The 23,672-nt window shown below is 42.2% G+C and overlaps 2 protein-coding genes across 12 annotated transcripts in view; one reads left to right on the top strand and one right to left on the bottom strand.

Moving 5' to 3' along the window:
* Positions 1–2,786, top strand: part of Sec16 (Secretory 16) — an 84,507-nt gene extending 81,721 nt beyond the window's left edge. For 10 of the 11 annotated variants that reach the window (XM_053786033.2, XM_053786027.2, XM_053786030.2 and 7 more), the window contains one exon: positions 880–2,786. In XM_053786033.2, the coding sequence (XP_053642008.1) occupies positions 880–1,050 (171 nt within the window). In that variant the 3' untranslated portion in view covers positions 1,051–2,786. The remainder of the gene's footprint in view (positions 1–879) is intronic. The other variant, XM_053786034.2, reaches the window with a different exon arrangement.
* An 8,921-nt stretch (positions 2,787–11,707) lies between these two features.
* LOC128695433 (uncharacterized) lies at positions 11,708–18,223 on the bottom strand. The gene is made up of 4 exons (XM_070095503.1): positions 18,140–18,223; positions 17,712–17,958; positions 14,035–14,208; positions 11,708–12,792 (listed from the first exon to the last, which is right to left on the bottom strand). Exons 2-4 carry the CDS (start codon positions 17,785–17,787, stop codon positions 12,461–12,463), a joined length of 582 nt encoding a protein of 193 aa, XP_069951604.1. The 5' UTR covers positions 17,788–17,958; positions 18,140–18,223; the 3' UTR covers positions 11,708–12,460.
* Positions 18,224–23,672: the final 5,449 nt, after the last annotated feature.

Here is a 23,672-nt window from a genome sequence, read left to right on the forward strand (position 1 = left end):
CAAGCTTGAAGTTTATAAATTGATTTTTGTAGTATTGCAAATTAAATTGATACTGAGATGTGATTCTGGTAAGTACACAAAATGTTACCTACAGCATTAGGTCATATATAAGTATAGATTGTATTTGCATTAATTTTTTTACTAACCAAATGAATTTTCATACTGAACTGTACATACGTGGATTTTTTGTTACTATAGATTTTAAAGTTGGTAATGACAGCTACTGTATTTGGTGAAGCTGTGAACAGGTACAGTAGTTGCTAAGTGAAGTTGTTATCTAATGTCTCCATCAATGCGCGAAATTACACGAGGCAAACATTTGCTAAGCGAGCAATCACTGTACAGTATTTATGTATCATTTGCCAGCTTACAATTGAATAATAATAATACTAAAGTAAATTATTATTGTTGCTCATTATTTGTGAATTGGCTGCAGCATTGAAAAGGTGCAATAATTATCATTAACCCTTAAACTGTCCAAACAGATCTATGTTCACATGCGTAGTGCTCCAAAAGTAGATCTACGTTTTTTACATACTTTCAAATATAACAAAAAAAAACGTTGACTGAAGTTTTTTTTACACTTTTTCAAATGTAAAAAAAACAAAGAATATCTACGCTTTTTTACATACTTTCAAATGTTGAAAAAACGTAGATCTATGTTTGGACAGTTTAAGGGTTAAAGTACTGTAGTTATTACTTTTACATATAGAATTCAGATTGTATTGAAAGTAAATTTATATATATATTTTTCTGCAAATACAATTTGTCATTCATCTTTATTGTAAATCATATTTAAAATTATTTCACCATGCAAAAGAAAATATATTTACAATATTTTTCAGTGCTTAACTATGTATTTCTTATTTTAATTATCAGGGGACATCGAATGAAGGAGGTGAGGGTACTGGGCTTGTACCTATGATAGGTCCGCCAGCTGGCCAACCGCAATTTTTCAACCCTGCTCAGTTTCAGCCATCCACTAAAGCCAGCTCTAATCAAAATAGGAGACCTGGCCCTGGGAGACGAGCGTTCCCTATAAAACGATAGTTAACATTGAAGTTGTTAGTAACTGGAAAGGGTTACATTAATTTTTTCCTGTGATTTATAGTTTTAATATACAATATTTAAATTAAACAAAATTTAACGAAATATTTATTGAATGAATTTTAATGGTGAAATGGCACGAAATGCTAACTATATAATGTGGGGATCAAGCAATTTAGAATTCATTACTTTGTTAAACTTGAGTTCTTAATAAAGCAGTGAAACCCAATTTATTGTGCAACAATAGCAAGAAACATAATAAAGTTGCTGCCAATAATTCAGTCAGTCTTGAACTAGAAATACTGTCCAGATGGTTGTGGTGGTAGATAAAGTTGAACACGAAGGTGACTGCATTGTATCATACTGCATGTAGATTATTATTTTGCATTTGTATATGAAGACTAGCTCATGGACAATTTTTAGTTGTGTATTATATTTGTGTTCAAGGAATATACCTATTGCTCTCCATTTCTTTGTTTTCATTAGTAAAATTGTATGTATTGGCCACACAAAGGATAAAGTGCAATGATATTTAATAATTGTAAATTTTTATTACAAAGTTGGAATATACAGTATATAAATGTGTTAATTTTTTTTTTTTCAAAATGCCCCAGATTAGTTGTGTAAGTATATATTTATAAAAGTAAATATAAAGACATATACAGTATCTATTATATATACTGTACTGTAATAGTATAGCTGTTCAATGCTTATTGCATTTTCAGGGGTTTGACATTAGGAGGCCTGATCATCCATGCTCTAATTTAAAATGTTTTATGTAAATGAGAGATGCCACAGATGATAGCTGGAATTAGTCAGTGCCAACAAATTGACCTACAGATCTTTGTTTAGTGTAGTGCATCCAATTAAAAATGTCACAAAGAATACCTGGTTATTGTATGCATGCATGTTGGGTTACAAATAATTTCTATAAATTCTTTCTTGTGTGGATGAATGATGCTTTGACACCTATCATTCTAGCATTCTCCTTGCCAAGTTTAGTGGCTGTATTTATTAATACTACATTAAAATATGAATATAAATGAGATAGGTGATTGAAGAATAAATTTAATGGAAGTGCATAATTAACTATTCAGATTTTACCATAGTTTGATATAATTTTTTATTTTATTGTATACTGGTCATATAGCCTTATTTTGTGGGACAATTTACCTTTCTGAAGGTTGTAGTTAGTCTGCATAGTAAATTTCACCAAAACGTATATAACTCGTGAACTATAGTTTTGGAATCTAAAGTTTAGAAGAATGAGCCTAGTTACTCAGGAAGAAAGCTGATCCTGGTGTTCATAGATTACATTCTTCACCAATAGGTGCTTTGTGCTATGGTACTACTTGTGGTTATGAAGGGCTTTTGCAAGGAATTTTTATACATTTTAGTAAATTTTACTCCTAGTACTTTAATTTTTTCCAACACCTTGAATTATGGTGTAGCATGTGGCAATTCAGTAATAATTTTTAATAAATTGAGAGCATTGATCTCCCTAGTTTTCAGGTACTGTAATGTTAAAATAGCTCACAATGCTAGTGGGGAAAAATATATACCATACTGTATTTGCATCTCATGGAAACGAGGAACTGTTGGGATCAAGGCATTTGTCTGTTTCAAAACTTATGTTCTTGGGAAATGTTAAAAAGTGATTTTTGTAATATATTGGACAAATACATTATAGTCTTTTAATAGTGGGCAATATTGAGGTGAATAGTTTGTGGCTTCAACACAGGAACATTTCCTATTGTATATTAGAAATTTTGTTTATCTTCTAAAAACCAGCACCTTACATTGAAAGCAATGAAAATAAAATGGTATGGGTATACTTAAAATATTTTATGTACATACATGTGTGGCCCCTTCAGTCTTCAGTTTCCTTAAATAATTTTTGCTTGGAAGCGCTAAGCCACAAGGGCTATACAGCGCTGCAGGGCAGGAAGGAAGCGAGGGCATCATGTGGCAAAAGGGAGATGGATGAGTAATAGGTTGTGGATAACAGCGGGGCAGTGGATGGTGAAAGGGTAAAGGACAGCAAGAGACTGAACTACAAAGGGCTGAGGGGAGTGCGAAATGTATCATCATCAGAGTTTGTGGAGTAAATCAGTCGTTGTCAAGAAGTCAATGAGAGAGTCAGGATTAAAGGAGGGTCCATCAACAAGAAGGGAAGGTAAAGAGAGAGTAGTAGAACGAAGACGACGTTGGAGGTAAATTCTGTGTGCTCGTTGATAGAGAGGGCAGTCTAACAGAACGTGGCAAATCGATACTGGAACTTGACACTGCTCACAGAGAGGAACAGGGTGCCTCTCCATGAGTAAGACGAGTGTGGCCAATGCGAAGGCGGGAGAGAGTGGTCTCCCAACCTCGGCACTGATGACAAGAAGACGGCCAGTAACCTATGCTCGGTTTAATAGAATGAAATTTGTTACCGAGCAGAGTTGACCAACGTTGTTGCCAACGGGTGTGAAGGTGGGTAGCTATTGCAGCAAAATAGTCCAGAAATGGAACACCTCTATAGGAAACTGGTAGGTCATGTACTGCTGACCGCGCAGCAGTGTCTGCCTGTTCATTGCCCTGTACGTCGACATGACCAGGGACCCAACAAAAAAAAAATATCTTTGGTAGAGATACGGCGTAGCCAAAGTTGGATACGGAGAACTAGGGGGTGAGATGTATCAAATTTTCGTACAGCTTGTAGAGCACTAAGGGAGTCTGAGACTACCACAAATGATGACACAGGCATAGATGCGATACGAATAACTGCTGCAAGAATGGCGTAAAAATGCTAGCCGAAGATAGTAAATGCCCTCGCACGACGCTGTCCAGAAACACTGCTGCGAATCCGACACCGTCTGAAGACTTTGAGCCATCTGTGTACACAGCGATGGCATGAGAATGAGAGTGGAAGTGATCAAGAAAAAGAGAGCGGGAAGCCACCGTAGGCAGTTGGGCTTTCGAGCAAGGGAGTGAGAAAGAACAGACCCGAACAGCTGGAACTTCCCAGGAGGGTAGAGAAAAGTGAGATGCTACATGAACATGTAAAGGTGGTAACTGAAGGGAAGACAAGAGCGAATGTAGGCGAAGAGAAAAGGGACGGAGCAAACGGGCAGCGAACAAATAAAGAATGTCTACTAATATCGGTCCCCTCAAGGAAGGCTCCTTGACGCTGGTGAGGGGCTCTTGATCTAGGGAATTGGATCTGTGCTCCAGTTCCCTGAATTAAGCCTGAATGCCTTCCATCCCCCCATAGGCGCTGTATAATCCTACGGGTTTAGTGCTTCCCCCTTGATTATAATAATAATACTAATATCGGTGACCATTCTATAAATGGAAGGATTGTGGAGATCGTGAGAGCGTACATAGTAGCGAAGGCAATGGGCATCACGGCGATCAGACAAGGATGGAACATTCGCTTCTGCATAGAGGCTCTCAACAGGGGAAGAGCAAAAAGCACCAAGGCATAAACGTAATCCTTGGTGATGGATGGGGTTAAGGCTAGAGAGAGTAGCAGGAGAGGCCGCTGAATAAATCTGGTCACCATAATCGAGTTTCGATAAAACGAGGGCTGAATGTAGGCGAAGCAGAGTTCGACGATCAGCTCCCCACGAAAGATGAGCAAGGGTTTTAAGAAGGTATAGCCGGCTGTGACAAGTTGCCTTCAGAGAGGTAATGTGAGGTTTCCAGGATAACCTACGGTCAAAGAGAAGGCCTAGAAACCTAATTGGATCACGTTCGGGGATACGAGAGCCATAGAGATACAAAGGATGATCGGAGATGACAGAGCGTCTAGTGAAAGTAATTTGGTGAGTTTTGGTACTGGAAAATTTAAACCCATGCGTGGTGGCCCAAGTGGAAACACGGTCGACCGCATACTGGAGAGAAACTGCAATGAGATGAGTCAGCGCTTGCACAAGAAATAGCGAAGTCATCAACATAGAGTGATGACCAAATATTGGGTGGAAGAACAGAGGCCAAATCATTTATAGCAAGGAGAAAAATTGTTGTGCTCAGAACACATCCCTGAGGGACACGTTCAGCTTGGACAAAGTCCAGGGAAAGCACATTATTGACTCGAACACGGAAGTGTCTGTCAGTTAAAAAGTTCTTAAGGAAGGATGGTAGATTGCCTCGCAGGCCTAAGGAGTGGGCTTGGGCCAAAATATACCTCCAAGTTGTGTCATGCCTTCTCAAGGTCAAAAAATATGGCAATAACCGAGTGATTATTTGCAAAGGCATTACGAACATGCGTAGTAAGGGGTCTATGGTAGAACGGCCCTTACGAAAGCCATATTGACTAGCGGAGAGACTGTGTGTCTCTAAATACCACATTAAACGGCGATTTACCAGACGTTCCATCACTTTGCAAACTGCACTAGTAAGAGCGATGGGACGATAGTGGGAGGCATCATGTCCTGTAGTACCCGGTTTGCGGAAAGGGAGAACAATGGCAGATTTCCACAGCTGGGGAAGAACTCCTTGTGCCCAAATAAGATTGAAGAGGTGTAAGAGGACTACAAGGGCTGACTGATGTAAATGTTATAACATGCGAATATGAATGTCGTCAGGTCCAGCTGCCAATGATCGGCAAGCTGAGAGTGTTGCCTCCAGTTCCTGAAGTGTAAAAGGCACATTATACTGTTCTTCTCTGAGAGAAGAAAAGTCCAAGGGTACTAACTCTGGCAGACTTTGAGGAAAGAAACGAGGGGCATAGATGGAGCCCCCGGGAAATACGGACCAGATGAGTGCCAATTTCAATGGCAACGTCAAGAGGGTTTGCTACATCAATACCGGCGACCCGTAGAACAGGAGCTGGGTCAGGAGAGTATTTACCACTCAATTTCCTCACTTTTTTCCAGACTGCACTCATAGAGGAAGCAGAGGTGATGGTGGAAACATAGTCTCGCCAGCAAGTGCGTTTAGCATCACGGATGACACGGCGAGCGATCGCACGCTTCTGCTTAAAATCAAGAAGTCTCTCATTGGTTCTATTGTATTGGTACCTGCCCCATGCAGTGCGTTTCAAACGTACTGCGGGAGACCACCAAGGCACGCACTTCTGAGGAGGTTTGGGGTATAGAATGAGAAGCTGCGGTATAAACTGACGTCGAGAAGAGGTGTAGGAGCTCATCAATGGAGGATGAAGAAGGAACCTCACTAAAAGCAGTGAGCTGCGAGTAAAGATCCCAATTTGCCCGATCAAATTGCCAGCGAGGGCTACGGAAAGGTGGTGAATATGAAGAAGTAAGAATGATTGGAAAATGATCGCTGTCATGTAAGTCCGGTAGAACAGACCAGGTGAAGTCTAGTGCAGTGGGGGAAGAGCAGACTGATAGATCGATGCAAGAGAGAGTATGAGTACGAGGATCAAAATGGGTGGGAGTACCCGTATTTAAAACATGGAGGGGGTGAGAGGCAAGAAAAGCCTCCAACTGGATGCCACGTGAGTCACAATGAGACCCCCCCCCCCCAGAGGAAATGGTGGGCGTTAAAATCACCAACAGAAGTGGTGGTGGTAAGGATGAAACAAGAAAGGCAAAGTCTGGGATAGAAAATGCTAGAGAAGGAGAGAGAGATATAAATAACATACTGTAAACCACTTATTCAAGTGGATACGGGCTGCAGTGTAATGCAGCGAGGTATGGACAAATAGTTGACAGTACGGAATATCATTGCGTAGAAGGGCACTTACATTAAAGGTCCCATCTGAGAAAGGATCCGAAGAATACAATAAATTATAGCCTGAGATAGGTTGGAAAACAGCTGAGTGTAATTTTGGTTCTTGTAAGCAAGCACCAACAGGGGAAAACCTGGAAAGCAACAACTGAAGCTCACCCCGATTACCCCTGAGGCCGGCGGATATTCCACTGTAAATAGGCCATGATTGGCGATGAAGAAAATACCAGGAATCCGTAGGGAAAGGCACCTACGGACTAGAGGGATTAGAAAAGTCAACGTGTGGTGGCATTGGAAGATGTTCAAGTAGCGAAGGAACGGAGCGTTGCGAAGAATGGGATTGTGAAGATGGAGGAGAGGGAAGAGAAGGAACAGGAAGTGAATCAGTGTCCATTGAAGGTTTAGTCTCTGCAATATATTCTGAAATGGCTTCAAGTGTTTCTGAATTCAAAGATGTATGGGGGACCATATTGGAGATAGAAGGGGGAGGGTGAGTAAAGATTGGGACAGTAATGGACTGTACCAAAGTAGAGGGGGACGAAAGAGTGTAAGGGACTGGAGATGAAGTGTGGGGGGGGGGACAAGAGGCAGAAACCTGGGAGGTGGCAGAAGAGGGAGAAACTTGGGAGGGGACAGGGGTGGAAGGCATAGTACGAGGAGGAGGGTGAATCTCCACACTTGTAATAGAGCCAGAGAGAGGGGAAGAACTAGGCACAGAGACTGGAAAGGTGAAGTATGGAGGTGGAAGAAGGGAAGGAAGAGGCAAAGAAGATTTGAACAATGTGGATTTTTGGGACTTCTGAGAAGTAGAGGGGCGATTGGTATTAGGTGTCGTACGAGGTCTTGTGAGGAAGGACGCGAAGATGTGAGAACAGACCGAGTTGTAGTTGGGACATCAGAGCCAAGGACAGCAAAAGGATTAGATGCCAGAGTGGCTATGGGAGGGGTAACAACAGAGGAGGCTGCAGAAGATGGGACCCCAGAAGGGGGGATGTTTTGAAACATGGGGTAGTCTCCCTTGGAGGCGGAGATGAGTAACTGTCATAGCGTAAGGGAGACCTTCTGCCTCTTTGAGGCAACGGATTTCACGTTCATTTAAGTAGACCTGGCAACGACGGGAGTACGAAGGGTGAGCTTCCTTACAATTAAGGCAAGATGGAGGTTGACTGCAAGATGTGTTAGAATGGTTGTCGGCACCACAGACTGGGCATTCGGCTATAGATCTGCAATATTTGACTGGGTGACCAAAACGCCAGCAATTTCTACACTGTTGCAGTGTAGGTATCACCTTTCGAACTTGTAACCGATGTCCCGCGACATATACAGAGGACAGGAGTTCTCGGCTGTCAAAAGTTAAACGAGCCACATTGCAAGGGTAACGTCTCCGCCCACGTGCAGGAAGGACATAAGTGTCTACTTTGAGGATTGGGAGATCCTGGAGTTCCAGCTGTTCAAAAATGTCATTGCCACATGACTGGAAATTCTGTTGGACTATGGTATGGGGCAGAATGACAGTACCACTACAAGAATTGAGAGAAAGATGTTTTTCAATAGTGATAGGAGTAGTATCGATATTCGAAAGGAGAGAAAGATCATGAGCTTGGGTAGCATTCTGGACAGTGACGATGCACGTACCGCTCTTGAGAGCATGAAATGAAATATCTCTACCAACATGACGCAGGAGCGCTTTGCCAATACTATGGTCAGAAAGATAGGCAGAAGAAGAAGTCGGTCTTAAAGTAAAGAATTTAGCCCATTGTGTGGTCCGAAACTGAGCGTGGAGAGGGAGTGCATGACGTGTCGGTCTTTTCCGAGTAGAATGGGAAGGTAACGAAGGAGCATCATCAGGAGATTGATGTTGGCGTTTAGGAGTAGGACCGGAGTCGGTCCGGCGTGAAATGGGCTGGCGATTCGAAAATTGCCATACCGTAGAGGGAGAGGCCGGAAGCATAGTCAAAGGAGAGCGGAGGTCAGACAAATCGAAGGAGTCAGTCGAAGCCCCGGTACCTGAAGCGGGTGAGGAAACAGCACCAGCAAGAGGTACAGGGGCATCAGGAGTGTCCGAAGAGCGGTCTAAAAACAAGGCAGGGTCAGAATGGGGTGCGGTATCAAGAAGGGGCCCGGGGGTAGTGGGTTCATGGATTGGGTTCTCCATGGTTAGGTTACTCCTTTGCTTTTTGTTTTTAAGAAAGAAGAAAAGAAAATAAAAATAAAAAAAGGGGGGAGCAGGGAGGAATAGTTCCCAGGAGGAATGAAGGGGCCGGAAATCTCCCTCCGCGCCCAAGAGGACCTCAGCACCGCTAGTAGCGCAGATGCAGCATGGAACCCGTGCCATACCCTACCCTTCATGCCAGTAAACCAGCAATCCGGGATAGCAACCTCTCATCTGCCGAACTACCTCGGTGGACAAAAGAGAGGGCGGCCGGATATCCACCACAAAGCATACCTCCTTCGGCCACCACCCCCGGAATCCGTAAGGTGGCTTCCAGAGATACACCCGTCGCCCGAAAGACGCCCAAAGCTACTCCAGGATACCAGAGAGGGATCGGGACATCCCCAGGCGATCCAGATTCCACGGCAAACTACGCCACCGCCAAGAACCTCAATGGAATGGGATAGACCCCGGTATCCTTTCCCCTACCTAGGAACTAGCGCGCCTGTGGGAGAAATCCCAAAGGCCAAAAAGAGGAAGGACAAAAGGGAGGGGTGGGGAGGAGGAGGAGGAAAGGAAAAAGGGGAGGGGGGGATTGGGGGGTAATTAGGTTCGGTCTGAGGGAGACCGACAGGTCTGATTCCTCAGACCAAGAGCCTCTTCACCACAACAAGGAGCCCCCTTGAAGAGGTTTTTTTTTTTTTTATCACACTGGCCAATTCCCACCAAGGCAGGGTGGCCCGAAAAAGAAAAACTTTCACCATCATTCACTCCATCACTGTCTTGCCAGAAGGGTGCTTTACACTACAGTTTTTAAACTGCAACATTAACACCGCTCCTTCAGAGTGCAGGCACTGTACTTCCCATCTCCAGGACTCAAGTCCGGCCTGCCGGTTTCCCTGAACCCCTTCATAAATGTTACTTTGCTCACACTCCAACAGCACATCAAGTATTAAAAACCATTTGTCTCCATTCACTCCTATCAAACACGCTCACGCATGCCTGCTGGAAGTCCAAGCCCCTCGCACACAAAACCTCCTTTACCCCCTCTCTCCAACCTTTCCTAGGCCGACCCCTACCCCGCCTTCCTTCCACTACAGACTGATACACTCTTGAAGTCATTCTGTTTCGCTCCATTCTCTCTACTTGTCCGAACCACCTCAACAACCCTTCCTCAGCCCTCTGGACAACAGTTTTGGTAATCCCGCACCTCCTCCTAACTTCCAAACTACGAATTCTCTGCATTATATTCACACCACACATTGCCCTCAGACATGACATCTCCACTGCCTCCAGCCTTCTCCTCGCTGCAACATTCATCACCCACGCTTCACACCCATATAAGAGTGTTGGTAAAACTATACTCTCATACATTCCCCTCTTTGCCTCTAAGGACAAAGTTATTTGTCTCCACAGACTCCTAAGTGCACCACTCACTCTTTTCCCCTCATCAATTCTATGATTCACCTCATCTTTCATAGACCCATCCGCTGACACGTCCACTCCCAAATATCTGAATACATTCACCTCCTCCATACTCTCTCCCTCCAATCTGATATTCAATCTTTCATCACCTAATCTTTTTGTTATCCTCATAACCTTACTCTTTCCTGTATTCACCTTTAATTTTCTTCTTTTGCACACCCTACCAAATTCATCCACCAATCTCTGCAACTTCTCTTCAGAATCTCCCAAGTGCACAGTGTCATCAGCAAAGAGCAGCTGTGACGACTCCCACTTTGTGTGATTCTTTATCTTTTAACTCCACGCCTCTTGCCAAGACCCTCGCATTTACTTCTCTTACAACTCCATCTATAAATATATTAAACAACCACGGTGACATCACACATCCTTGTCTAAGGCCTACTTTTACTGGGAAATAATTTCCCTCTTTCCTACATACTCTAACTTGAGCCTCACTATCCTCGTAAAAACTCTTCACTGCTTTCAGTAACCTACCTCCTACACCATACACTTGCAACATCTGCCACATTGCCCCCCTATCCACCCTGTCATACGCCTTTTCCAAATCCATAAATGCCACAAAGACCTCTTTAGCCTTATCTATATACTGTTCACTTATATGTTTCACTGTAAACACCTGGTCCACACACCCCCTACCTTTCCTAAAGCCTCCTTGTTCATCTGCTATCCTATTCTCCGTCTTACTCTTAATTCTTTCAATAATAACTCTACCATACACTTTACCAGGTATACTCAGCAGACTTATCCCCCTATAATTTTTGCACTCTCTTTTATCCCCTTTTGCCTTTATACAAAGGAACTATGCATGCTCTCTGCCAATCCCTAGGTACCTTACCCTCTTCCATACATTTATTAAATAATTGCACCAACCACTCCAAAACTATATCCCCACCTGCTTTTAACATTTCTATCTTTATCCCATCAATCCCGGCTGCCTTACCCCCTTTCATTTTACCTACTGCCTCACGAACTTCCCCCACACTCAACTGGCTCTTCCTCACTCCTACAAGATGTTATTCCTCCTTGTCCTATACACGAAATCACAGCTTCCCTATCTTCATCAACATTTAACAATTCCTCAAAATATTCCCTCCATCTTCCCAATACCTCTAACTCTCCATTTAATAACTCTCCTCTCCTATTTTTAATTGACAAATCCATTTGTTCTCTAGGCTTTCTTAACTTGTTAATCTCACTCCAAAACTTTTTCTTATTTTCAACAAAATTTGTTGATAACATCTCACCCACTCTCTCATTTGCTCTCTTTTTACATTGCTTCACCACTCTCTTAAGAGGTTTTTGCTTGTAAATAATAAATTTAATATGTGTTATATGAAAAGTATATTTGTCTGAGATTGTGCAAACTTTATTTATGCTGTATAACTTTTAATTTGGAAAAGTGGTAGGATAGTGTTTATCAGTCTTCACCTGCAGGATAACCATGGAGACTAACAAATTGCTGCTGCAGTGTACACTTTCTGGTTTCACATTCAAAATGTGCTAGACCTGTGAGGGGTCAACATTTTATCTGTATAGTTGAACCTGCTTGTGGGATTAGCCTATTAGTGGGAACACACTTCTGGCAAGTGGATCGAGGTGAAACAGGATGCTTGTTGCTGGCTCTTTTCTAATCATTATACAATCCTATAGTAGACTGGCTACTTGTACAGTATACATTTTAACATTGGTCCTGGTAGACTTGAATGGTGCCTAAGTTGTGATGTATCCTTGTACCTCTTCAGAGATGCCCAAGATCATTCAATAGACCTGGAAGTAGTGTAGCTGCAGTCTAGTTTTGTCCTGTCATAACCCTCACCTGACTGACTTGCCCAGTGTATTTCCTTGTGTTCAGGTTCTGTCAAATTAATCTGCCCAGTGAACCATCCTTCATGAGGAACAGTCTTCAACCCTGAGGGATGTACAAAAATTCCCAGCAGAGTTGCAATGGTAATGTGGTGTAGATAGCAGGCCTCTGGTAGTGGTATGACAATAAGTCTCAAACTGGGATGGTAGCATGGTGCGAGTCACACAACTATGCATGGATGGTAGTGTGGGTAGCACACATGCTGGAGGGAACAGACCTCACACTGTGGACAGCTAGTTAAACTTGGAACAGCAATAGTCTCCAGTCATATATGGGTTGCACACATGATTAAGAACCATCTGTACTGCCACGCTTAAAGCCTCTAGTCCCACGTGCATTCTTTCAACACAGTGCCATGAAATTTGGCTAGAAAAGGTTGAAAATGTTGGAAGTGAATTTAGTTCAATATTTTTATCATACAAGTGCATACAGTCCGATCTTGAAGCATAAGCCACAGGCAAGAAGGAATCCCATATTACAACTCCAGATGGCTGTAGCTCCATCTGGGCATTCAGGAGCCACTCCAGTATATCATTTTCTTGTTGTGTAAAATGTCCCTTATTACCTGCAAAGATAAGAGTTTGATGTGATCAAGAGGTATTTTTGTTAATTAACCTAGCCTATCCTAGCCATCTTAATTTCTACACTCTGAACCTACTGCATAATCAGTCCACAGATTACTCTCAAACAAATCTCTACTGCCTTCTTGCTGAAACATTCAAAACGCATGTCTTGCACCCATACAAATGTTAACACTATATTCTGGTACATTTCCTTTATCTATGGAGGCAAAAAAGTAGTACGACATGGGTTTACAGCTTATTTATGATTATAATATGGAGGCAAATAACACTATTTCTACATATGCCTCATCTGTTCTATGGTTCACCTCATTTTTCATGCATATATATTTATGAGAAAGTGCTAAAACTGTAGGGGTCATACCATGACTGGAAACTGGGAGGCAATCAGGGTCAAACCAAGGGAAGGACATGTCAATTCCTTGGACCAAGAGCCTTTCATTGGCATCAAGGAACCTTCCTATAGGGGAATGAAAAATGTATAATTGCTATAATACTAAGTCCAATACATTATAATACTTGAGAAGCTAATGAGTACGTTTCTCTGAATTCCTTGCCAAGAATACGATAACCAACCATTCAAGGAAATGCTTGAATGGTGGTAAAGGGATTTGGAGCTCCAAACTTGTACTGTGGTTTGGAGCTACACTTTCCCTTGGATCAAACCTGATTACTTCCCAGTTCCCATGCCTTTCAAGGGAGGTTCCTAGAGACCAGTGAGGGGCTTTGTCCAAGGAAATTTACCTGATCACCCCTTTGTTGCATCAAACATGATTGCCTCTCAATTCACCCTCCCCCCAAGTGCTATATGGCCTCTACAGGGTTAGGCCCTACATGATTGTAATATATTACTATCATATTCATGGGGAAGCACTAAACCCTCAGGGGCCATATAGCACCTGGGGAATAGGAGGCATTTAGGTTCAATCGAAAGGAGATGATAAGCCATTTCCACAGATCAAGAGCCCCTCACCAGCATCAAGGCACCTCCCTTGAGGGTCATACATTACACATGCTACTAACACAGGGAAGTGACCTCCATTCTTATATCAGCAAATTGTGCCTCAATAACCTGGGTACTACATGACCCCCCTCAGCATGATCAGTTTCCCAGGCGTTGCATGACCCATTTACCATAGTGTACGACCTCTTTATGATTCTTATAGGATGAATACTTCCACATGTATATTAAAATAATGAAGTAGCACTGCAGGCAGGATGCTTACTGAAGTCATGGCTGATGTACTCCTTGAAGGGATCAGGCAAAGCCCAGACCAGAGTAGCACGGGTTGACAGATTTTGCAGAAGAGGCCGCAGTGTACTCATCACACTTACAGCTGCCTCGTCTATCTGCTGCAGAACAGTTGGCTTAATATCCATCAGCTGCCATGCTCCTGTGTCTGCAAGTACTTTAATTATAATCGGGGAAGCGCTAAACCTGTAGGGGTCATACAGCACACGGGGTGGGAAGTAATAAAGATCGATTTAAGGGAAGGAGAGGTCCACCTCCTTGGATCAAGAGCCCTTCACTGGCATCAAGGCCAACCTCAGAGGAAAAAGCAACTTAACAATGAAGTGACACTCATACGAGTGCCGGAGTCAGGCTTCTCCCCAACAAGGTCAACCACATTTATAATACCTGCACAGCCTACAGTTGGTATTCCACATTTACACAACCTACAGTTGCTATTCCACATTTACAATACCTACATTTGGTATTCCGCATTTACAATACACAGCCTACGGTTAGTATTCCACATTTACAACAGCCTACAGTTGGTATTCCACATTTACAATACCTACATTTACACAGCCTACAGTTGCTATTTCACAATGGAAGGTTTCCCAAGAATAATGATTAATTTGTAATAAAGAATAAATTAAACTATTATGTATGTTTTTGAGATGAGTACATTTTGTGTATATAATAATACGATGTTATGTCAATAATTTACATTTCTAGAGTATAGGCATGTAAAAATGACAAGTACTGTATAACTCATTCGGGTTTAGCACTTTCTTGTAATTATTTTTATATTTTTTTTAACATACTGGCAGTCTCCCACTGAGGTAGGGTGACCCGAAAAAGAAAATACTTGCCATCATTCACTCCATCACTGTTTTGCCAGAGGCACGCTAATATTACATTTCACATGCCCTTTAAACATTCAGTATCCCCACCCCTCCTTCAGAGTGCAGGTGCTGTACTTCCCACCTCCAGGACTACATCATCCCCACCCTTCCTCCAGAGTGCAGGTACTGTACTTCCCACCTCCAGGACTATAACATCCCCACCCTTCCTTCAGAGTGCAGGTACTGTACTTCCCACCTCCAGGACTGTAACATCCCCACCCCTCCTTCAGAGTGCAGGTACTGTACTTCCCACCTCCAGGAGTATAACATCCCCACCCCTCCTTCAGAGTACAGGCACTGTACTTCCCACCTCCAGGACTATAACATCCCCACCCTTCCTTCAGAGTGCAGGTACTGTACTTCCCACCTCCAGGACTGTAACATCCCCACCCCTCCATCAGAATGCAAGCACTGAACTTACCACCTCCTGGACTCAAAATCTGGTTAACCTGTTTCCCTGAATTCATTCACACAATGTTATCTTGCTTACACTCCAACAGCTCATCAAGTCCCGAAAAACATCTACCTCCATTCACTCCTCTCTAACACGTTTACACAGCCTGCTGGATGCAATCAGTTTAAACACTAAACTCACACAAAGAACAACGAAAAGCAAAATAAGAATAGGAAAAATACTGTAGCGGTTTAACTGACAAAACAGCGGCAATTCACGAAATAAAACAAATGGGGAATGTGGCAAAATAAAATTTTTTTTTTTTTGTGAATGATATTTTGATTCATTAAATTACCTAGTGAGTGAGTGTGTCACGACACTTGGCATTTAAAAGTCCCTTAGAGTAAAAGCTAAGAATCTTAAATTTTGAAGATAATGCAACTTATTTCGATAGAGATGAATCTACCACACCACTTCCCTACATGTATCAGTTTGTGTACGAATGGTATATAATACCGACAAGATGAGAGTAAGACACATGTGCAACATCTGGGTATCTTTATTGTAGACGTTTCGCCATCCAGTGGCTTTATCAATACAAATTCTAGGACATAACTTGAAGACAGTAGAACTATGTACAGAAGATGAGGTAATCAGTCCCTCAACCTAGGAGTAGGTGCGAACAGCACCATAGTCGTGGAGATTCTGAAGCAGAAGAAAGAATCCTGGCGCTTATATAGTAACGTCAGGTGAAGCAGACGTTACTATATAAGCGCCAGGATTCTTCTGCTTCAGAATCTCCACGACTATGGTGCTGTTCGCACCTACTCCTAGGTTGAGGGACTGATTACCTCATCTTCTGTACATAGTTCTACTGTCTTCAAGTTATGTCCTAGAATTTGTATTGATAAAGCCACTGGATGGCGAAACGTCTACAATAAAGATACCCATATGTTGCACATGTGTCTTACTCTCATCTTGTCGGTATTATATACCATTCGTACACAACTTGTCAGACACTGCAACATCATGGAATCTTAATTCTGAGGACATGTACATAACCTTCACGACTACGACAACTAACCCATCTCTTTGGGAAGGACCTACTTCCACTGGGGAATCCCGCCTACCAGTGAATTTGCCCTCGTCTGCTTCACCTGACGTTACTATATAAGCGCCAGGATTCTTTCTTCTGCTTCAGAATCTCCACGACTATGGTGCTGTTCGCACCTAGTCCTAGGTTGAGGGACTGATTACCTCATCTTCTGTACATAGTTCTACTGTCTTCAAGTTATGTCCTAGAATTTGTATTGATAAAGCCACTGGATGGCGAAACGTCTACAGTAAAGATACCCAGATGTTGCACATGTGTCTTACTCTCATCTTGTCGGTATTATATACCATTCGTACACAACTTGTCAGACACTGCAACATCATGGAATCTTAATTCTGAGGACATGTACATAACCTTCACGACTACGACAACTACTACTACAACTAACCCATCTCTTTGGGAAGGACCTACTTCCACTGGGGAATCCCGCCTACCAGTGAATTTGCCCTCGTCTGCTTCACCTGACGTTACTATATAAGCGCCAGGATTCTTTCTTCTGCTTCAGAATCTCCACGACTATGGTGCTGTTCGCACCTACTCCTAGGTTGAGGGACTGATTACCTCATCTTCTGTACATAGTTCTACTGTCTTCAAGTTATGTCCTAGAATTTGTATTGATAAAGCCACTGGATGGCGAAACGTCTACAATAAAGATACCCAGATGTTGCACATGTGTCTTACTCTCATGTATCAGTTTACCTGTATTTATTTGCCTCCCTATTTAAGTCAAACTGTATGCATCTCCCTACTTATTCCGTATATATCTGCCTTTCTGTATGCATCAAGCTTTATGCATTTGCCTACCTGCATGTATTTACCTACCTGTATATATCCACCCTGCTGGATCAGGCTAAAAAAAAAAGGCTTCTCTAGAGGGGGTTTCTTAATTCAAGGACTTGGATCTGATTTCTTGAATCAAACTGATTCCCACCTAGGTTATCTCTCTTCTCCCACTCTACGAATGTAATAATAATAATAATAATAATAATAATGAAGTATCAGACTCACAAGAATGATGTCACATCCACAAACTGCATATTAGTGATGGGACAATACCAAAATTTTTGCAAATACCAATGCCAATACCATCAAAATTAGCTGAAGACACACCTACTGCGTATATTACTACAAATCTCGTTATGAGAAACTTGGGTACACGAAAAAAGAATAGCTAAAATCCCTAAATGTATCAAGAGCACTGCGTGCACACAATACAAGATTATTAAAAGTGCTAAATAACAAAAAAAAAATTGAAAACTTACTTAAAACGATAATATCTGGTATCTGGTCTTGGGGCGCTTTAATCCAGCGATGGAGAAGGTCCAGGGCGCCCACCATAACATCTCCTTCATTTCTAGGTGTCTGTCCCCTATCTATGAACGCTGCCCAGTGGAAATCCACAATAAGCCCGGGAGCCTGGCTACACTCAACGCGGAAGTTGTGCTTGTATTTCCTCCAGTTCTTCAAGCCTTCCTCACCCAGGAATGTCTCAACAGTGATGACTTCACCCTGCACAACAGTGGCACATTTAGCAACCAGCATTGTATAAAGAAACGCGTTATAACCACCAGCATTATAAAGAGAAAAGTTTTGGGGTCCCACCTCCTGTTGGTGGCATGCCATAAGGCTAGAAACGTGCTGGGCGTGGATGCAAGAGATCTTAAGTCTGTAAAACGCAAGAGGTTCTCACCAGGTGTGTAGTGATCCTAGGTTGGAGGCTCCGAATGAGGTCGAGGAGGACCTCGAGGTGCTGTCTAATACGCGAGTCCCCGACGTAAGCACCTCGCGTTAGCCACGGGTTTCCCCACCCCCACCGTGGTATGGTTTTTTCAATCTTTCATTACGATTTCGTGAGTCATACAATTTTAGACAAATTATGAAAATTTAAAAAGGGGTGACAATGGGTGCCTGCCCTTAAGGCTTTAAAGAAAGGCACTATCCGAAAATTTTTATATTTTTTTTTCCCAGCTCTTTTTCCCAAGGAAAACCTTGTGTGATGGAATATGGCGGGAAAAAACAACCTTGTGTGAGGGAAAATGGCAGGATAAAAACCGGTTAGTCAGGGAAAAAATAATAAAAAGGGAGGAATAGGGCAAAAACAACCGGTAAATGGGAAAAATCCTGATAATCGGGGAAAAACCCCCCGGGATGGAAACGGAAAAAAAACAACCTTGTGAGGGGAAAGGCGGGAAAACAACCCGGGATGATAAAAGGGCCTTTGGGGATGAGATGCGGGAAAAAATTGTATAATTGAGAAAAGACAGAACCCCCCGGGAGGAGAGGAAAGTAACTCACAATGGAGTAAGGGGGGGAACTATCTGTGAGGGGTGTTGGTGAAATGTTTTTAACCCTTTTTAAAAGCACCCCGGGTACCCACACCCCAATTAGCATGTCAATTTTTCTAAAAAAACCCCGGCCCTTTCTGATGGTAAAGGGTTGGTGTGCTGGGGCCTGAGCCGTCAGTCACCTTTAAATTGGAAGGGATTCTTTATCCCTTTCTCTTTAAAATACTTGAGGATAAATAATTTTTTTTCCCTTTTCCCTTTTTAAAATTTTCCAAATCAACCCATCGGAAAATTTTTTTAAAAACCTTCTCCCAATTTTCCCCAAATATGTCTCTTACCTGTTTTTCCGAGGAGCAGCGGGGGGGTTTTCACGGTATTGTCTTCATTAATACTCATAGATAACTGTAGCTAGTGTGATTACAAAAACCCCCAAAAGGTATTTTAAATATGTTTTTTTGACAGACTTCATCTGATTGTTTTTCTAGTTCATTAGTCTGGGCATTACCCCGTAAATAGAGCAAATATTAACTTTTCATAAAAACCCGACCACAACAAATGGCAAGGGGTTTTTGTGGGGGGGGGTTAAACCACAGGGGTCATACGTCCCCGGGGGGGAAAAGGGGGGTGGCCGTCCCGGGAAAGGGGGGGTGGGGTCAATTCTTTTGGGTCAAAATTCCCCCCTGGAAGAGGGTCAAAGTTGCATTGAAAATGATGTAAAGGGGATCTTCTCCCCAAGAGGGGCCCCTTTAAAGGGCCCCGAAAAACCTGTCGTCCCCAAGGGACCATTTAAGGGCAAGGCAAACCCGTGTCCTCAAAGGGGCATTAAAACCCAGGCCAACCTGGGCGTCCCGGGGGGCATTCAAAATCAAAATTTTCCCTCTATACTCATTAAGAATATTTTAATCACTAAAATAATGAAAATTGTGTATAAGATAGCCTTACCAAATATACATTTCTAGGTCAAAAATTTTTTAAATAGAAAATTTTAAATGAATTAAAAAAAAACCTAAAGTTTTATGCTGGCTTTTTATTCAATAAACAATAAATTATTAATTGAAAAAAGTTTTTAAAAAAGTATGGATCATAAAGGGGGAAAAGTTGCAAATTTGAAGGGAAAAAAGTTACTGGGAATATAGTTTAACCCCCCACTTTTAAACATTTATAGGTGGTGAATATTAATTACAAAACTGACCCCTTTAAAAATCAGGGGTGTTTTTTCACCGTGAGGCGTGAATCTGATGCTGATTAAAAGGGCCGTCCGGGGAACTGGGGAATTTACTCCCCACCAAAACCTTAAAACCATTCCCCCTTTCATACAATGTATGGCCTTGACGAGTTTAACGCTTTCACCAAAAATATATAAATCCCGTTATATATAAAGTTTTTAAACCCCGTTTTAAGCATTTTGTTTTTTCATGTACAAGTAGACCGAAGCTTTACATCAAATCAAAATTTTAAGACTTGATTTTTTTTAAGTCTAGAGTGCAGGGAAAAAGGACACACTGGTAGGGCGTGGGCCATGGATGTCTTTCCCGTGTTGTCACTCACACCTCTCCTGCCATCATCATCCACCTGATATCATTAGGTCATCCACATCTGACATTCATTACCCCCACATCCGTCCTAATCATCAAACTGTCAACCCAAAATCATCCCAAAATTACGTCACCCCAAAACTTGTCTCCCCTCCTCCCGCAAAAAACATTTCTGTATCTCCCAGACATGAAAAAAGTTTTTCTCCAAAAATTGGGCTCCAAAATAAAGCATTGTTTACACGCACTGTTTACACTGCTTTTTGGGGTAAACAACAAGAATAAATTTATAAGTACACGTAAAACAGACGAAAACTGCAACCTAAAACAATTATAAGAATAACTAACTATTTAAATGAAAACAAAAATTAAACACAAGCCTTTAAAAGACGAACATTTATTACGAAAACGGGTGGGGCGACCATCCATGAATCAGGGCGTCACCTTATCTAAATTTTCCAAAAAAACTCGGGGACAATTTTGGGGTTGGCAGGTTAGTATGTTTGGGGAGCTTTTTGCCCCCTTTCATTCTGAAAATTTTTTAAAAAGAGACTTTTCTCCGGCTCTGGTGGTCACCGAACTCTGAAAACCAAAAAAAGAAATAAACCGAGACGGATACGGGAAAACCTCTGTTCTGTTCCACAAAGCAGAAAACCCCTTCCCTCCTTGTCTTCATCCTTTCATCCCGACGATAACCAGGGTTTTAAGGAAAAGTGTCATTCATTGAGGGGACTAAATCTCAAGTCGACATTAAACAAATCTTCAAATGGGCCTCAGAAAACAATAGGGAAATTCATTGAGGATAAATTTCAATTACTCCGTTATGGGGAAAATTGAGGGAAAAAAAAACTGGACGGGGGTATAAAACAAATTCCAAAACCCAAAAAATAGGCAAAAAAAATAATGTGAAGGACCTGGGAGTGATAATGTCCGAAATCTCACCTTCAATGATCCTTAATGTTTCCCATCACATAAGCAAAAAAATGATGGGATGGATAAGAGGGAAACCCTTTAAACCAAGGATGCCCCAAACCAATGACGATTCTCTTTTAACCCCGTTTGTTCTTCTAGGCTGGAATAATTTTCTGTACATTAACGGTCCCTTTTTAAGGTAGGCGAAAAAAGCAGACCTGGGGGAATATACAAAAACTTTCACTGCATGTACATGAACCATAAGGGACCTCAATTCTGGGTGCTTAAGTCCTTTGACCTGTTTCCTTTTGGGAAAGGCGAAAAAATCAATAAAAATCTCCCCGGAAAATCGTGAGGTGAAACCCCAAATTTTCACCAAGGGAAAAAACTCCGGGGAAAACAAAAACTCGGCAAAGGAAAATGCAACATTCCCCCAAAGAAAAAGGGAGAGGGACCATGAGAACGCTTTAAACCAACAAAAAGGGGTCAGGGCCCAAAACTATTCATCTGCCTTTCCCCAAAATAACATCAGGGGATTAAAAAACCCGACGTTCCCTTTTAAAAAGGCGCTGGACAGGCACCCCCAAATCAGTACCCGATGGGCCCGGCTGTGGTTCCCCCCGTCGGGGCGCGTGCGGCCAACAAGTAGCCCCGGTTTATCGGGGCCCGTCCACCACAGGCCCCGGTCATGGGGCAGGGGAGGGGGGGTTGACCCCGAACCCCTCCAGGTTTTATAATAAAATTTCAAAAAAAAATCTTTTCCCCCCGATCAATTATTATTAAAAATAAAAGAAGCCCCAAGCCACAAGGACTATACAGATACCCCCGATCAAGCGGCAAATATACGAGCCATGAGAAAACCCCGCAACCAATACTTACTCTGATCTGGGGGTTAAAATGTCAGGGTTTTTAAGGGCTTTGGTTCATTAGGGTGGGTCTATCTTGTTTAGAACCAAAAATCAGATTAATTCCTAAATGAATTATTCTCTAGCGTGACCATCGGGGAAGGGCTGTCCGTGATCGCGGGCCCTTTAACACCGCCTCGCAATGTTTTCCATCGACTCCGACTTTTGGAAAAACGTTTTTTTTTTTCCTTTTCCCTTTGCGGGGGAAATTATTTTAAATGTGGCGCCCTTTTTTTCCCCGAAGTCTTATTGTCCCAAAAAAAAAACAAGATGGTAAATTTTATGGTATATAAGCCCTCCGCTGGAAAGAGAAAAAATTTTCAACCCATTGGGGTCAAACCACGTCCCCCAAAAACCTTTCACCCAAGACTGGGCAAAACATTGACCAATATTATTATGATAATTATCAAAAATATCCACGTACCAGTGTTATTTTTAAAAGAATATTATTCCCCGACACATTGGCACATTCTTCCCTTATTTTCCGGGCTTTAAAAAATTTAAATTTTCCCGCTTAGGGTTTTTTTACCCACAAGGGAAAAAAAAAAGGTTTTCCTTTTAACATCAACCAGGGCACCCGACCAACCCCACCAGTCAAAACCCCCTTTTCAGCATCAACCATTCACTTGGGTGGCCCCACATGGGTTTAACTTTTCCCATACCCTCATCTCCCCGGATTCCTTTTGACCCCCCAGATATCATTTCTTTTTTAGAAATTTGTCCCGTGTGAGGGGAAAGTCATTTGGCAGCCATTGTTGGTGATGTTTGTCAACCTTTGGGAAAAAGTTTTTTAGATCGGGGAGATATCAAATGTCTTGTATTCATTTTAATTTTAAAAAAACGTAGCCATAATGGTGAGGGGGGGAGAAACACCTTTGAATTTTACAGAGATTTTAAAGTGATTTTCCAAATGTCTTACTTGTTCTGATTTTTTTTTTTTTTTATTTTGTAAATTATATATATATTTTATATATATATATATATATATATATATATATATATATATATATATATATATATAAATCTATAGGGGAAAGGGGGTGGGGTCGTCCTCAAAAGGGTTAAAAGGGGGGGGGGGTTTTTGGAGGGGCTTGACTTAAAAAGCGTGCATGATTTGGAATGGGGGGAATGGAAAAAATGTTTTGGGGCCTGAGATCTGTTGGAGGAGCAGGGTAATATTTAGTGAAGGGGTTCGGGGAAACCCGGTTTTTTCTATGGGGATTGAGTCCTGGAAATGGGAATACAATCCCCATTTTAAAAGGAGGGGTTTGGGAATTGGCAGTTTGGGGGGATTTTTGGGATCTTTTATGTGTATGCTTCTAAACTGTTATTTTGAGCACCCCTTTCAAAAGGAGGGTAAGTGGAGTGTGGTGAAAAAGTTGAAATATTATTTTCTTTTGGGGATTTTTTCTTTTTTTGGGGCACCCCCGCCTCGGGGGGAACGACCGACTTGTTGAAAAAAAAAAAAAATATAAAATATATCACAAACTTGTAATAGGGTTTTTCTTTTCCCGGGGGCGCCGCCCCCCGGGCCCAGCAGAGAGTCCTGCTGGTTGTTGGGAAAGGGTCATTCGCTTTTGGGGGACCGC

This window comes from Cherax quadricarinatus, chromosome 50 (assembly GCF_038502225.1).
Source record: "Cherax quadricarinatus isolate ZL_2023a chromosome 50, ASM3850222v1, whole genome shotgun sequence".
Taxonomy (NCBI): Eukaryota; Metazoa; Arthropoda; class Malacostraca; order Decapoda; family Parastacidae; genus Cherax; species Cherax quadricarinatus.

Coding starts and splice junctions, on each gene's coding strand:
- LOC128695433 (XM_070095503.1), bottom strand. CDS start 17,787: ATGGTGGGCGCCCTGGACCTTCTCCATCGCTGGATTAAAGCGCCCCAA. Junction 14,209..17,711: donor ACCAGATATTATCGTTTTAA/GTAAGTTTTCAA, acceptor AAGTACTTGCAG/ACACAGGAGCATGGCAGCTG. Junction 12,793..14,034: donor GTACATCAGCCATGACTTCA/GTAAGCATCCTG, acceptor TTATCTTTGCAG/GTAATAAGGGACATTTTACA.